The sequence below is a fragment of the Myxine glutinosa genome, chromosome 6 (genome assembly GCF_964187855.1).
Source record: "Myxine glutinosa chromosome 6, kmMyxGlut1.1, whole genome shotgun sequence".
NCBI classification, from domain to species: Eukaryota; Metazoa; Chordata; class Myxini; order Myxiniformes; family Myxinidae; genus Myxine; species Myxine glutinosa.
Genome location: NC_136266.1, coordinates 123213512 through 123230126, shown reverse-complemented (window position 1 = coordinate 123230126; position 16615 = coordinate 123213512). Strand labels below are relative to the sequence as shown.

Sequence of the window (16615 nt, the reverse complement as noted above, 5' to 3'; positions counted from 1 at the left end):
TTTCAGGCTGCGTACGAACAGGCCTGGGTTCTACAGCTGGCCCAGACCCGATCTGAGACATACGGATGACCCTATCTGACAGTGATCGCTGCTACCACCAAGCAACGCTCAGATGCGGTGTCCGCCGCTGGGTCAGGATGTCCGTCGCCGCTTGCCAGGATTTTCTCAACGAGAGTCCGGACGCCAAGGAGAGTGGGTCGGTTACCACGGCGGCCACGACTCCTGCTGTGATGTCAGGCAAATGTTTATTTTGTGGAAATTGCAGACATCCTAGGAGCCAATGCCCGCCTTGGGATGCGCAGTGCAATAGCTGTGGGAAGAAAGAACATTTTGCTAAAGTGTATCGATCATCTAAGGCCAGACTAACGATGCTCATGGGAGCTCGTTCCTCGAGGACGGCTCCTGGGGTTGTGCCTCGCGGTCTAGCAAGGGCTGCGATTCCTGTAGTGATTAACGGCGAAGCAGCTGATGCTTTGATCGGCACTGGGAGCAGTGAGAGTTAGGTCAGCCAGGATCTTGTTCGCAGACATGGCTAGCCCACTGTTCCGGCTACTCAACGTGTGTACATGGCCTCTGCGGCTCTATGGCAAAGCTCCAAAGGATTCTGTGTAGTGAACTTGGTAGCTAATGAGATACTGTACTCGGATATTCAGGTGATGGTATGTGCCGAATATGTGCTCCAACGTACTCCTTGGACATGACTTTTTGAATCAGCACGGGCATTTAGAGATGCGATTCAATAGTGAATAACCCACTAAGATCTTGTCGGTATGTAGCTTGACAGAGGTCGATTGAGCCACCCCTGCTGTTCCCGTGTCTGACACCTAATTGTCGCCCTATTACTGTGAAGTCTGGGTGTTATTCATGCCCGGATGCACAATTTATCGCTGATGAGACCAAGCGACTGCTAAGGGAGGGTATAATCAAACCGAGCAGCTCGCCCCAGAGGGCTCAAGTGACATAGTCAATAATCCTAATCACCGGAAACGTATGGTCATCGACTATTCTCAGATGATCAATCGCTTTACCCAACTTGATGCCCACCCGCTTCCCAGGATGGAAGACATGGTCAGAGAGGTATCTACCTACAGGGTATTTAGCACCTTGGACCTCCAAATTGCTTCCAATCAGATACCTATCCAGGAGAATGATCGTCCTTACACCGCTTTCAAATCTGGTCAGCGGTTGTATCAATTTCATAGAATAACCTTCGGGGTCACTAACGGAGTCCCTGATTCCAACGGGTGATGGATAACATTTTAACCAGAGAACAGCCGAAATATGTTTTCGTGTTTGTTGATAATGTCACTGTATGTGGCTGTGGTCAGGTAGACAATGATTCGAAATTACGGCGGTTTTTGGATGTCGCGAAGAAATACAGATTGACCTTCAACGAGAAGTGTAACTATTTCGTCAAAACAGTGGATCTCTTCAGGTACACCGTGGCCAGAGGGGAGATATGACGTGATGCCGCTCGGCTGCAACTTTTGCTCAATATGGCCCCTCCCGCTGAACGTGTGGCGTTGCACAGAGTAATGGGATTGTTCGCCCCATTATTCCAAGTGGGTACCAGGGTTTTTAGAGAAGATAAGGCCATTAGTGGAATGTAAAATATTTCCACTGAACTTGGCTGCGAAGGCTGCATTTCAGCTAATGAAAACCGACATAGCTAATGCTGTTGTGACCTTGATCGACGACACTATTCCTTTTATGATCGAGACAGACGCCTTGAACTGTGCCATAGCGGCTACTCTCAATCAAGCTGGAAGGCTTGATTCCAGCTGGAAGGCTTGATGAAAATAAAGACACTTTATTTTCTCGAACACTGTCTGTTAGTGAAAGGCGACATTCTGCTATCGAGAAGGAAGCTTACGCGATCGTAAAATCCGTCAGATGGTGGTGCCATTTCCTTCTAGGGAAACTTTTCCAGCTGATTATGTATGTATGACTGACGTGTATGACTGTGGCTTTCATTGAAAAGTGACACTGTCCGTGGCTTTCATTTATGACTGCCGCCATCCGCAGAAAATAAAAAATGAGAAAATCGCTCGCTGGCGCGTCAAATTAGCTGACTTCAGTTTCGACATTTATACAGACCGGGACAAGATAATCTGGCTGCTGACGTACTATCTCGACCTGTCTATTTTGGAATGACCACCGGCGATTTACATGATATTCATGAGTCGCTTTGTCACCCAGGGGTGTCTTGATTGGCTCATTTTGTGCAGAGTAGGAATCTGCCTTATTCTATAGATGATGTCCGGTGTCTTTGTAAAACATGCTCCGTGTGCGCTGAAGTAAAACCGAGTTTTTATAAACCGTCTACGGGAACCCTGATTCATGCCGGACGGCCACAAGAGCGTTTGAACGTGGATTTCAAGGGTCCGTTGCTGGTGGCAGGGGCACGCCGATACGTCCTTACTGTTGTTGACGAGTACTCCAGATTTCCGTTTATTTTTCCGTATGTTGACATGTCTTTTGCGACAGTGACTGAATGTTTCCGGCAATTGTTCTCTCCAGGATCGAGGTGTAGCCTCTAGCCATACCACGGTGTACAATCCTCAAGGCAATGGCTTGGTGGAAGGACATAACAGAATTATCTGGAGAGCCGTGTCTATGAGCTTGAAGTCGCGTGGTTTGCCTTTGCGGCAGTGGGAAGGCATACTGCCTGAAGCACTGCACGCTATCCGGTCACTACTGTGTACTTATACGAATGAAACTCCCCATGAATGCATGTTTCAATTCCAGTGACGTAGTGCTCGTGGGCAAGCGCTGCGCTCTTGGTTGTCAGAGCCCAGTCCGGCTCTCCTGAGACGAGCGGTCAGGCAAAGTAAATACGAGCCGTTGATGGATCGCATAGACATTATAGAGGCAAATCCGGAGTATGCTCATGTTAGGTTGCCGGATGGACGTGAGACTACTGTGTCAGTTCGCCATCTCGTGCCTTGCGGTGAGTGAAATCAGCGGGCTGTTGATGACAAGGGAGACAGAATCTCGGGTTCCCCTGTCAAAATGGAGTCGCAGCAAGGGTCGACCGGGGATAAAGTAATAGTTCATAATGTCAAGTGTTGTGGAAAACCATTCAGGTCCGCACAACTTTAGTCCAACGGTTTGGTTTAATTGCATTTAGATCATCAGATCATTCCTGTAAGTAGAAATACACAATAAGCATACGATGCGACATCTCATAAAGCCATCCATATCAGTCAATGCAAGCAAGCTAGATATTCTATAAAGGCGTACCATTAACGAGGCTACCGATGTAACATGTCACAAGGGAGAAGTCTCGGAGCACTGACACAGCAACGGGTCTTATAGTCACGCCCCTAGTGGGGACAACAATGACAGCGAGCAGCGAGCATCCCCACCCGGGTTCAGTACGGATACGATTTCACTACATTCACCCCCCGTCAGAATTATACGGCCGCGTGGCTAAAAGCGAGTGAGCGTCAGCATGGGCGCGGAGTATCAGTCGGCCCAACCGTAGCGGGCCGGGCGGCGAATTTCTCTGCCAGCACGCGTTCGAAATTCCCCGGGTACGGCGTCTCGTAACCCTGTATCCCCGGTGTCAGAGGCGTCAACAGGGTCGGGTGATGAAGGGGGTAACGCCAAGTCGTCGGACCCGGGCAGTCTCGACGGGGGGAGGGTCGGTGGACTATCGGCGATGGGAGCGTCGGGAGAGGTCATAGTCTCATAGATGGGTTCGACCGGTTCGTCCGATTCCCTACTAAGGTCGTCGACCCCGCAAGGGGCAAGATGACGAACGGAGACAGTAGTCTCACGACCATCAGACGTCATCACACGAGCATGCTCAGGATTAGCCTGGAGAATCTGCACTTTGTCCACAAGGGGGTCGTACTTGCTCGCGCGAACTGCCCGTTTAAGGTAGGCCGGCCCGGGCCCAGCGAGCCAACTGGGCAAAGACCGTATACACCCCGAGCTCCTGGGGTGGTGGAAAAGACGCTCGTGGGGAGTTTGGTTAGTTGCCGTACTCAGGAGTGCCCGGATTGAATTCAACGCCGCAGGTAGCGACCAAGCCCATTTATCGAGGCCCCGGCCGTGGGTCCGGAGATGGAGCATGACGGCCCTCCAGATAATCCCGTTGAAGCGTTCGATCTGCCCATTAGCCTGGGGTCTATACGGCGTGGTGTAACTAGACGCAACGTTGTTTTGGAGCAGATAGCCGCGCACCTCCTGAGACAAGAAGACTGCACCCCGGTCGGTATGGACATAGGCCGGGTAACCGAACATTGAGAACAAGTTCTGTAAGCAACGCATCACCGTGGCAGCAGTCATGTCCGCGCACATATAAGCAAAGGGGAATCGTGAGTACTCATCAACGATAGTGAGCAGATAGCGAGAGCCGCTCGACACCGGCAAAGGGCCCTTGAAATCCATCGCCAAGCGTTCCCACGGGCGTGTAGCCTTCACCAGAGTCCCCATAGGGGGGTTATAGAAACGCGGTTTGATTTCCGCGCAGATAGCGCAGTCGCGACAGATACGGCGGATATCGTCAATCGAGTAAGGGAGATTCCCACTCCGCACGAAATGAGCGAAACGCGTTACGCCGGGATGGCCCGCAGTAGCATGCAGCACCCGTAGGCCCTCCAACGAGGTGATACCAGCACATGTAGTGGGGCGCGATAAGGCATCGGCGGCCTGGTTATCCTTCCCTGGGCGATATTTGATGGTGTAACAGAAGTCGGCGAGTTCGATACGCCAGCGAGTGATTTTCTCGTTCTTAATGCGCTGGGCGTGTAAGGTGTCGTACATGAACGCAACGCTTTGCTGGTCCGTGATGATTTGGAAGCTCCGCCCGAGTAGGTACGGGCGCCATCGCCGAATAGACTCGACGATCGCATACGCTTCCTTTTCAACGGACGAGTGCCGCCGCTCAGCGGAGGTAAGAGTCCGTGAAAAGAAAGCCACGGGACGTCCCCCTTGGGAGAGGGTCGCCGCGATGGCCTGATCCGAGGCGTCACTTTCGAGGACGAACGAGCCGCTCTCGTCGATGGTTGCTACGGCGGCTCGGGCGATGTCGGTCTTAAGACCTTCAAAGGCCGTCAATGCGGCCGAACTCAGGGGAAAAGTGTCGCAGGCCACAAGGGGGCGAAGTTTCGCGGAGAAATTTTGCACCCATTTGGAGTAATGGGCGAACAGCCCAAGGTCGCGTTTCAGGGACGCCCGATCGCCGGGAGGGGCCATGTCGAGCAAAGGTCGCAGACGTTCCTTATCCGGAGAGACAGAGCCATGGGTCACGGTGTACCCCAGAAGATCTATGGTGCGTAGGGAGTATCGGCACTTATCCTCGTTCATAGTTAAGTGATACCGTTGCGCGACCTCAAGGAAGCGCTTCAGATTAGCGTCATGGTGCCCTTGGTCATATCCACAAACCGTAAGGTTATCAAGGTAGACGAAAACATCGGTTAAGTGCTCCCGCGCAACGAGGTCATCCATGGCCCTCTGGAAACAAGCGACCCCGTTCGTCACCCCAAAGGGCAATCGTGTGAATTGGTACAACCGCTGCCCCGACTCGAAAGCGGTATAGATACGATCCGCCCTAGAGATAGGGATCTGGTGGTACGCACTACGGAGATCGAGAGTACTATAGACCGAATACTGGGACACCTGTTGCACTAGCGCGTCCATCCCCGGAAGGGGGTAGGCATCCAGCTGTGTAAAGCGGTTAATCGTTTGGGAATAGTCGATCACCATGCGTTTGCGATGGGCCTCACTGCGCACCACTAAGACCTGGGCACGCCACGGCGACCTACTAGGTTCTATGATGCCGTCTTTCAAGAGCTGAGTCGTTTCGTCCGCAATGAATTGCATGTCCGCGCGAGAGTAGCGTCTCGATTTTACCGCGACAGGGGTACAGTCGGAGGTTAGATTGGGGAACAGTGAAAGCGGACGGACGTCCATTTGCGCTAGGGCGCACACCGTTAGCGCGTCGTCCGCCCCCACAACAAGGGTGTCAGGCCCACCGAACTCCATTACCAGACGTCCATGCAGCTTAAGAAAATCGTGTCCTAGCAGAATATCAGCACATAATGCGGGTAAAACCATAAGGTGTACATCAGGGAAAACCCGTCCCTTTAGCACTAGTTTCAATCGGCATTCCCCTTTTGTGCTAAGCCGGAGTCCCTGGGAAGCCATGAAGATCCGTCTCGTAGACCGCCCGATCCGCCATCCATGCCTGAGCACAAGTCGCTGGTCGATAAAACTATCCGTAGATCCGGTGTCCACCAAGGCCTGAACACAATGGCCCTCAACCATAAGGGGAATAAGGGCTTGAGCCAGGCCAGACGAGGCAGCTGGGAGCGGGACTGAGCCCCCCGAATGGGTCGGACCAGCCTCGCGGGTGGATCCTACACCAGCAGCAGTTTTGCGATCGTGGCCGGTGTCTGCGTTGACCATGGGGAATCCATTATCGTCATCAGAGGGCTTTCCCCAGCATTCCGGTGTTTCGCGATTCAAAATCCGACGAGAAAAGGCCTCCGTAGTATTTGGCATCGCCTTTTGACACTCCTGGCAGATAAAGGCTTCCGTTGTAGCCGAAATCGCCTTTTTCATTTGGTCGCTTTGACAAAAGGCTTCCGTAGTATTCGAAATCGCCTTTTTCGTTTGGTCGCTTTGACAAAAGGCTTCCGTAGTATTCGAAAGCTGTTTCTTCCCTTGCGTGGCTCGAGGTTTGGCCAAGGACGCGGCCTTTGTCCCCGATGGAGAATGAGACGTTGGTGGCTGTCCGGTGGCGCCAGTCAAGGTTGTCTGCGCGCCCAGCGGGCCGCGGAGAGGGGCCCTCCCCTTCGAAGTCGGGTAAGGCGCTGGGCTCGTGGGTTCTGCTACAAGCCCGTTCAAGGTTGCCGCGCCTGCGCGACCGCGGCTGCGCGAGTCGAAGGGCCGCGAGCCGCGTGCCGATTTCTTGCACACTTTCGCGTAATGTCCCTTTAGCGAGCACAAATGGCAAATAGCGTCACGTGCCGGACACACGACTCGGGCATGACGAGGCCCTCCACAAAAAAAACATGCGGCCCCGCGCAAGGCCTTGGGTCTGCTGGTCGTAACGGCAGCTGTCAGGGTAGGGTCATCCTCCGGAGCATCCCGGAGTTCAGCAGGCGGATCCACGTCCTCGTCAGTGGTACTCTCCGGCCGGGCGTGTAGTGAGGTGCCCGCCAAAAGGCGCGTGCGATCATAGGCGTTCGATTGCATCCGCGCTTCGGTATACACCGTCGCTTGCTCAACCGCCGTAGCGAAGGTCAGGTCGGTCTTCTCCAAGAGTTTGAGACGTAGTTCCTGGGAGGAGACCCCTGCTATGAAGGCATCTAAAAGTCGATCATCTTTAGCCTGCTCGGGAGTCCGTGGCTCCTTGGCGCTGTCCAGCATGAGCTGCCGGAGCTCCTGGGCGTAATGATCCATAGGCTCGTTGGGCTGCTGCCGCCGCGTCTGCAGCAAATAACGCGCATACACAGGGCTTTTTTCTTTTATATAAAGCCGCTTGAGCTCCGCGATGGTAAGATCATACGTCGTGCATTGAGCGACCGCGTGGTAGACCCGGTAGTCGATTTTTGAGTGTAATATTGCCAGCTTCGCGGCAGGCGTCGGAGCGGTCTCAGGCTCATCAAAGAGATGCTCCAGTTGTCGGAGCCAGTGCTTGAGTTGCAAGCCTCCGTCCGTGGCTTGTGGGTCGGCGCTGAAAATGGACACCGTCAACGTCTTGTTGCCAGCCATGTCAGCAGATCTTAAATGCAATTAAGTGTTGTGGAAAACCATTCAGGTCCGCACAACTTTAGTCCAACGGTTTGGTTTAATTGCATTTAGATCATCAGATCATTCCTGTAAGTAGAAATACACAATAAGCATACGATGCGACATCTCATAAAGCCATCCATATCAGTCAATGCAAGCAAGCTAGATATTCTATAAAGGCGTACCATTAACGAGGCTACCGATGTAACATGTCACAAGGGAGAAGTCTCGGAGCACTGACACAGCAACGGGTCTTATAGTCACGCCCCTAGTGGGGACAACAATGACAGCGAGCAGCGAGCATCCCCACCCGGGTTCAGTACGGATACGATTTCACTACATCAAGGTTATGGAGATCCCGTCGGTGACAAGGATCCCTCAAAAGGAGTGGATTGATGAGGATGATCCTCCTACGGCGAGATCGGGGGAGCCAGGAACTGAAGGGGTTTATCAAACTCGTGCTGGTCGATTGTGCCAACAACCTACTCATTTTGGTTTGTAGAGATCTGCATTCTGTTGCGTTGATTTCTTGTTTATTTGCTATTTGCTTGCTAGCTTGTTTTTAACGGAGGGAGAATGTGATGAAATATGAATGAGAAGATTCGGTTGTGGGTTCATACCTGAAGAGTTGATATATAATGGAATTAAGTGTAGGAAGGAGGGGGAGTTTGCTTCATTTCTGTATTCTGTGAGCGGTCACTTGAGTAAGGTATGATGGGGAATGTTAATGGTCACTTGCTTGCTTAGAGATGAGTTGGGAATGCCATTTTGTCCTTTCTTTGTAGTTATAATGTTATTCATTTATTTTGTGTTATAGGATATGTGGAGATAGATTTCAATAGAGCTTCATATCTGCAAAGGAGGTCTCGACTTGATTTCATAACAGTCACTGTGTGTACCGCAATGAGCATGGAGAAAAGAAAGAAAACCGGAGAATTGTCTGAGGAGGTCTGGCACAAGATTGTAGACAAGCATGGGCAATCTCAACGCTATAAGTCCATCTCCAAAGACCTTGCTGTTCCTGTGTCCACCATACGCAATGTTATCAGGAGGTTTAAGGCCCATGGCACTCTCGCCAACCTCCCTGGACGTGGCCACAAGAGAAAACCTGGTCGAAGATTGCAGTGAAGGATTGTTCGAATGGTGGAGAAAACACCTCGGCCAACTGCCAAACAGATTCAAGCTGACCTTCAGACACAAGGTACGACAGTTTCAACTCACTCCCTCCGGCGCCAACTCAATGAAAGGGGGTTCTATGGTAGGAGCCAGTGGCGTGCCTGAGGCATTGCAGGTATGACACGTGCCCTGGGTGCCACTTGAAGGGGGGCACCACTGAGCAGTTTCTATTAAAGTCAGACAAGCCATCCTCGGATAGTGAAAAAATAATTTTCTTCAGATGTATGATCTGTCTGAATATCAAGGGTGAAAACACTAGGATGGCTAGATTGTTAAACCACTTATATAAATTATTAGTTAAAAATACAGTGCTGGGAGCTACATGACCACATACATCACAGCACCACTGCTCAGTGCCAACTGGCAGTAAGACGATTCTCCTGCGCAAACTAGGGAGGTAATCTAGAATTTTGGGCAAAATCTGTGAAATTTAATGTTCTTATTAAAAGTGCCATTTCCTTATTTCAGAGCATTGTGTAAAAAGACCATGAAACGTTTCTTCACGAAGAAGAAGACCTTGATCAATTTAATTAAAACAGCTGTTCACCACCATCTCTTATCTTCCCCCATCCAAAACCTTGATCTTTTCTACCCCCACTAATTCACCCCAGATCCACCTTGTTTGAAATTCCAACTTCTTTCCTGGAAGTCCTGGCAGTGTCCATATGTTTATACCTCTCCCACCTCCCCCCCCCCCCCCCGCCCCTTCACATGCCTCCCACCCAAAGCCCTCTCCCTCCCACAGATCTCTCGATGTCTCCATGTCTCTCGGTCCCTGCTCTCAAATGTTGTGTTTGTGTCCTTCCCCCTCTCTCCCCATCTTGTCTACCGCTCCCGATGTTATTTGTTTTATGTGTCTGTTTGTCTTTCTGTGTGATTAATGTTCGCTCTTTCACGAGCCTCGATCTTGTATACAAAAAAAAAAAAGAAAGAATGAAAGTGGAGCTGAAGGATGGAAGAGATGAAAGTTGGAGACGGAGGAAGCAAAGAAGTCGAGCAAGTTCTTCATGCCCTTTTTTGAAAAGCCAGGAACAAGTTGTTCGACACGTTCCATGGAGTCGCCTGCACCTGCTACAAGTTTGTTAGAATCCGAATGTGGATCAAGTACAAATGCGTCACAAGCCAAGGAGGAAGTCAAGTCAGATAAATCCGAGTATGACGAGATTAAAAGTGAGGCTGCCAGAGAGAACGTGGACATGACAGGAGGGGAAGACAATGGTGGTGGTGGTGATGTTGAGTTTATTGACGAGATTTTACCTGACACGATTGAACCTGACGACACTGAACCTAGTGAACTGGATGGTGTCGAAGAGCCTCGAACTGTCATACCAGAAGTGATTGAACAGCATGACATTGGACTTCTGAAGTTCGACAAGGATACTGGAAAAGCAATTCTGCCTGGCGCGTTGAGAACAGAAATAATAAAGCTGGGTTCGAAGTATTTCCAGAACAGTGAGGGGCCTTTCCTACCAACAAATAACCGCTCAATAAACAAAACTTGGTTCAAGAGGAAATTGGGAAATGGTCGTGGTGAGTAAGTGAGTCGCTCATGGCTGGTCCATTCCCCTTCTAAAAAGTCTGCATTTTGTATCTGTTGTCTTCGCTATTCCCGTTCCCGGGCAGACCATCAATCCTCATTGGAGCAGGAAAGTGGATTCAACCAGTGGAAAGCACCTGAAATTAGTGTTCATGAAAATGCTAAGAATCATCGGGAGTGCTTCACACAGTGGAAAGAAATGGAAAGAAATTTAGCTGAAAACAGAGGAGTTATTGACGTGGAACTTCAGTCACAGATTGAGAAGGAAAAGCAGAAGTGGCGTGATATCTTGACGAGAATCCTTCACTGCATGAAATTCCTTGCGACTCGGAACCTGGCTTTGCGAGGACACAGGGGGTCACTTCAGCTGGACGATGACTCCAATGTGAGAAATTTCCTTGGCTTACTCAAACTACTGGCCATCTTTGACCCTGTCATGAAAGAACACCTCACTCGTGTGGAAAGACATCCTGGATCCACATCTTATCTTTCACTGGGTGTCCAGAACGAATTCATCCACATGATGGCATCCACTGTTTGCCAGAGTTTACTGAGAAGCATTCGTAAAGCCATGTACTATGGTCTCGTGTTCGACTCGACTCCTGACCAGGCACACCGTGAGCAGATGTCAGAAGTAGTGAGGTACGTGGAAGTCGATTTTGAGAGGAAAACAGTCCGAGTTAGAGAGTCCTTCCTTGGTTTTATCCAGATAAGTCAGAAGGATGCTGAGAGCTTGGTTGAAGACAACTTGAAACAGCTAGAGAAGGACGAAATGGAGCTACAACATTGTCGGTCACAGTGCTATGACAACGCTGCTGTGATGGCTGGACACAGAAGTGGTGTTCATCAAAGAATAAGTGAGAAAAACAACCTGGCAGTGTTTGTGAATTGTGACAATCACTCACTGAACTTGGTGGGTGTACATGCAGCCAAGCAGGATACAATGATGGTCGCGTTTTTTGGAACCATCGAAGCTCCCTACGTGTTCTTCTCTCGTTCAACACAGCACTGGGAAAAACTCAAAAACGCCGTGCCTGTGGTTGTTAAGTCGGAGTCCGAAACCAGGTGGAGTGCAAGGACAGAAGCAGTGAAGCCCATCAACAAGTACCTTGAGGAGAGACTTCAAGTTCTCCAGGACATGATAGACAATGAAAACGAGACCAGTGAAACAAGAAGTGATGCAAGGCAGCTGTATAACCGCATGTTGAGTTACGATTTTCTGACTGCACGGATTTTGGAACAAAGTACTCATTCACATTGACCGTATTCAAAAGAGGCTGCAGGATCCTAGCATGAACTTCCACGATGCTGCCCTGGATTTGAAAGCCCGCCGAGATCATTTTGATGATGAAAGAAGTGTTGGTCAGTGAGTCACTCGAAGAAGGACTCGGTCTCTGTCAAGAATGGAATATTGAAGTTGAAAGACGTCAGAGACGAAAGAAACGAATGGCTGATGAGAACTCGAGAGACGCTAGGTTAACAGCCAAGGAGGAAATGGAAAGAGTCATGAAGGGAACACTCGACCGTCTTCAAAGAGAAATGGATGAAAGGTTCGCTCGTTTGCACGACAATGACGCCAAGTTTGGATTCCTTCTCGATGTCGAGGGACTGTTACGGCGCCGACAGTAACGACCTAAAGAAGAAGTGCGAAAATTTGGGCGAATTGTACAGCTCTGATGTTGATGGACAACAGCTATATGAAGAAATTTTGGATTGCAGAATGTTGCTATCAAGTCGGGCCAACATGAAAATATCAAGACCTGAAGAGCTTCTCGAATTAATTGTTCAGTATGGAGATGAGAGCGTCTTCCCCAATCTTCGCATTGCTATTCAGATAATGCTAACCATCGCTGTGTTCCGTTGCCAGCTGTGAGAGATCATTCAGCAAGTTAAAACTAATACTTTCGTATTTGAGAGCGTCCATGGATCAAGGCAGACTCTGTGATCTTTCTCTGCTGAGTGTAGAAAGAAAAGAAATTGAAAAAACTGACTTTGAGCAAATCCTAGACCAATTTGCATCAGTGAAAGCAAGGAAGGTGCAGTTGAAATTTTCATGTAGTGCCATAATTTGTTAATTAAAAGATTAACGAGCATGACTTGTATTTTTGAGCTGATGTTTTTGTTTTTTTGTTTTTTTTTTGGATACAGAGTCGAGGCTCGTGAAAGAGCTAACATTTATCAAACAAACAAACAAGCAAACAAAGTATATAAAAAGGGGAGCGGTCGACAAGATGGGGAGAGAAGGGGAGGAAGCACACAAACACAACATTTGAGAGCAGGGACATCGGGAGATGTTTTTGGAGGGAGAGGGCCTGGGGGGAGGCAGGATAGGTATAAAACGCAAGGACACCAAGGACTTCCAGGAAAGAAGTCAAAAGTCACCTCAAAAAAGTGGATTTGGGGTGAAATTAGCAGGGGTAGAAAAGATCAAGGTTTTGGATTGGGGAAGATAAGAGATGGTGGTGAACAGCCGTTTTAAAGACCTGGAGGGAGGAGTGGGATTGAAGAGAGTGAGGGAGTTTGTTCCAGAGGCGGAAGGAGTGAAGGTGAGCAGAGAGTCTTGATTTTGGCAGTTTAACCATAAGAGGGTTGCAGGCAGATCTTGTGCGACCTGTAGGAATATTTGGGGGACAGAGCCCAGAGAGAGCTGGGGGAGCAAGGCCGGAGAGGAGTCGGTAGAAGACGGAAAGACCACCAACCTGCCTGCGGTGATTAAGTGAAAGGCCCTCGGAAATAGCGTCATCGCGGGAGATTCCAATGATTCTGAACGCTTTGGTTTCAACAGCGTGAAGACGAGCTAGGTGTGAGGCAGGAGCACCAGCCCAGAGGGGAGAGCAGTACTCCATTGAGCTGCGGCGGAAAGCCTTGTATGTGGTGAGGAGCTCAGGTGTGCCAAGGAAGGACCGCACGATGGAGGATGCCCAGTCGGCGACTGGCTTTGGAGGCCAGCTTGGAAATGTGGTTTTCCCAGGAAAGATCATGGCAGATAGTGAGACCCATTGTGAGATAGTGAGATTTTATGGTAAAGTTATCTAAAAGATGGGTGTCAGATGTTTGGACAGGGGCGCAATTTCAGTGCTTGCCATCGGCGCTATTTTCCGTGGATACGCCCCTGGTAGGAGCCCACTCCTGAGATAGAGACAAAAGAAAGCCCGACTGGAGTTTGCCAAAACGCACCTGAACACGCCAAAATCCTCCTGGGAGAATGTCCTGTGGACAGATGAGACCAAATTAGAGCTTTTTGATAAAGAAAATCATGTCTATGTTTACAGAAAACAAAATGAAGCCTTCAAAGAAAAGAACACCTTCCCTCCAGTCAAACATGGTGAAGGTTGAGTGATGTTTTGGGGTTGCTGTGCTGCCTTTGGCACTGGGTGCCTTGAATGTGTGCATGGCATCATCAAATCAGGAGATTACCAAGGCATTTTGGAGCTCAATGTTCAACCAAGTGTGCTGTCTTTCCCTCGTGGTCCCCCTGTCCTGTCTTTCCCTCGCGGTCCCCCTGTGCTGTCTTTCCCTCGTGGTCCCCCTGTACTGTCTTTCCCTCGTGGTCCCCCTGTGCTGTCTTTCCCTCGCGGTCCCCCTGTATTGTCTTTCCCTCGCGGTCCCCCTGTGCTGTCTTTCCCTCGCGGTCCCCCTGTGCTGTCTTTCCCTCGCGGTCCCCCTGTGCTGTCTTTCCCTCGCGATCCCCCTGTGCTGTCTTTCCCTCATGGTCCCCCTGTGCTGTCTTTCCCTCGTGGTCCCCCTGTACTGACTTTCCCTCGCGGTCCCCCTGTATTGTCTTTCCCTCGCGGTCCCCCTGTGTTGTCTTTCCCTCGCGGTCCCACTGTGCTATCTTTCCCTCGTGGTCCCCCTGTGCTGTCTTTCCCTCGCGGTCCCCCTGTGCTGTCTTTCCCTCATGGTCCCCCTGTGCTGTCTTTCCCTTGTGGTCCCCCTGTGCTGTCTTTCCCTCGTGGTCCCCCTGTGCTGTCTTTCCCTCGTGGTCCCCCTGTGCTGTCTTTCCCTCGTGGTCCCCTTGTGCTGTCTTTCCCTCGTGGTCCCCCTGTGCTGTCTTTCCCTCGTGGTCCCCCTGTGCTCTCTTTCCCTCGTGGTCCCCCTGTGCTGTCTTTCCCTCGTGGTCCCCCTGTGCTGTCTTTCCCTTCGTGGTCCCCCTGTGATGTCTTTCCCTCGTGGTCCCACTGTGCTGTCTTTCCCTCGCGGTCCCCCTGTGCTGTCTTTCCCTCGCGGTCCCCCTGTGCTGTCTTTCCCTCGTGGTCCCCCTGTGCTGTCTTTCCCTCGCGGTTGTCAGCTCTTTCACGAGCCTCGATTCAGTATACAAAAAGTGTCAGAAAGCTGGGTCTCTGTCGAAGGTCATGGGTCTTGCAGCAGGACAATGACCCCAAACACACTTCAAAAAGCACCCAGGGATGGGTCAAGCCAAAACGCTGGACTGTGCTGAAGTGGCCAGCAATAAGTCAAGATCTAAATCCCATTGAACACCTGTGGGGAGATCTGAAAACAGCAGTTGGGAGAAGGCACCTTTCAAATCTGGGAGAACTGGAGCAGTTTACACAAGAAGAGTGGGCCAAACTGCCAGTAGAGAGGTGTAGGAAGCTCATTCATGGCTATAGGAAGTGCTTGACTGCAGTTATTTTGTCCAAAGGCCGTGCTACCAAATATTAAGTCTTGGGAGTCAATAATTTTGTCAATGCCATTTCTCTTTAATTTTCTGATATAAAAGAATATATTAAGTTTTGAATCAAAAATAAAGGTTCTGTAATATTAACAGTGAGATAAAGAATTGTGGAGACCAAATACTTTTGTCAATTTAAACTAATATTTCGAGAAAATTGTGAGTTCTTTGAAAAAGGTGAAAGGGTGCCAATATTTTTGGCCATGACTAATTGTTGTATTGCTGTAATATGTTATTATTACTCCTGTTATTATGTATTACTGTTATCACTGTAATATGTTCCGACTCCTGGAGCTTATGTCTCACCCTGGTAGATGTTATAAATAAATCTTGTATCAGCAGCTAAAACGTGTCCTGGGCCTGGGGCTTATTAGACCAGGTCAATTTTGACAAAAAGATAACCATGGAGACATTTTTTGTTAACGAGGGGCACACATGTTCACTCCAGGTATTTTGATGTATTAAATCCAAATAAAGTGCATGCCAGATAAATGGACAAAGTGTGGTGTCCTCCGGAACAAAGTTTCTCAGCAATCTAGGGTAGGTAAAGGTTATGCTCGTGCTATAAGAGCTCACAAACCTGCACTACAAGCTCTTTGGGAGATACTGCATTCCTGTTTATATGGCTATTTGGAAAGTTTTTATCTTGATTTGAAAAGCGGGGATACGTTAGTTTGCAAATAACCACAATTAGATACAATTGCTAAACTGATTGAAAAAATTGGGACGAAGAAAACACATGGGATTATCGAATAATTTGGAGAAAAACTGAAGACTGAACAACCCTCTCCAATAAGTTCTGTCACTCAAGCTTTTGGGTCTCACGATCTGCCATGATCTTTCCTGGGAAAACCAGATTTCCAAGCTGGCATCCAAAGCCAGTGGCCGACTGGGCACCATCCGTCGTGCGATGTCCTTCCTTGGCGCACCTGAACTCACCACATAAAAGGCTTTCATCCGCTTGTACTTGTTGCGTGTTGTGTTCCGTTAGCGAGCAGCTTGCTTGTTGTGTTTCGTTAGTGAGCCGCTTGCTCGGTGTGTTCCGTTAGCGAGCAGCTTGCTTGTTGTGTTCCATTAGCGAGCAGCCTGCTTGTTGTGTTCCGTCAGCGAGCAGCTTGCTTGTTGTGTTCCACAAGCAAGCAGCTTGCTTGTTGTGTTCCATCAGCGAGCATTGTGTTCCGTTAGCGACAGCTTGCTCGGTGTGTTCCACAAGTAAGCAGCTTGCTTGTTGTGTTTTGTCAGGAAGCCGCTTGCTTGGTGTGTTCCATTAGCGAGCTGCTTGCTCGGTGTGTTCCGTTGGGGAGCAGCTCGCTTGTTGTGTTCCGTTAGTGACAGCTTCCTCGATGTGTTCCATTAGCAAGCAGCTTGCTTGTTGTGTTTTGTTTAGGGAGCAGCTTGCTTGGTGTGTTCTTTAAGTACCCACCTTGCTCGGTGTGTTCCGTTAGCAAGCAGCTTGCTTGTTGTGTTCCGTTAGCAACAGCTTG

The 16615-nt window shown here is 49.8% G+C and overlaps 2 protein-coding genes across 2 annotated transcripts in view; both read right to left on the bottom strand.

Moving 5' to 3' along the window:
- The window catches only part of LOC137430253 (beta-1,4 N-acetylgalactosaminyltransferase 1-like), a 199121-nt gene that overhangs the window by 156052 nt on the left and 26454 nt on the right, over positions 1 to 16615 (bottom strand). The gene's annotated exons all lie outside the window — the stretch shown is intronic.
- Positions 423 to 7979, bottom strand: LOC144892545 (uncharacterized). The gene is made up of 3 exons (XM_078779513.1): positions 7932 to 7979; positions 6616 to 7833; positions 423 to 581 (listed from the first exon to the last, which is right to left on the bottom strand). The coding sequence occupies exons 2-3, from the start codon at positions 7726 to 7728 to the stop codon at positions 423 to 425; spliced, it is 1272 nt and encodes a 423-aa protein (XP_078635639.1). The 5' UTR covers positions 7729 to 7833; positions 7932 to 7979.

Excerpts from the sequence above, each read along its gene's own strand:
- LOC144892545 (XM_078779513.1), bottom strand. The coding sequence starts at position 7,728 with ATGGCTGGCAACAAGACGTTGACGGTGTCCATTTTCAGCGCCGACCCA. Across the intron at positions 582-6,615 it reads AAAGCGACCAAACGAAAAAG|AGCCGCAGAGGCCATGTACA; the intron begins GCGATTTCGAAT and ends GCTTTGCCATAG.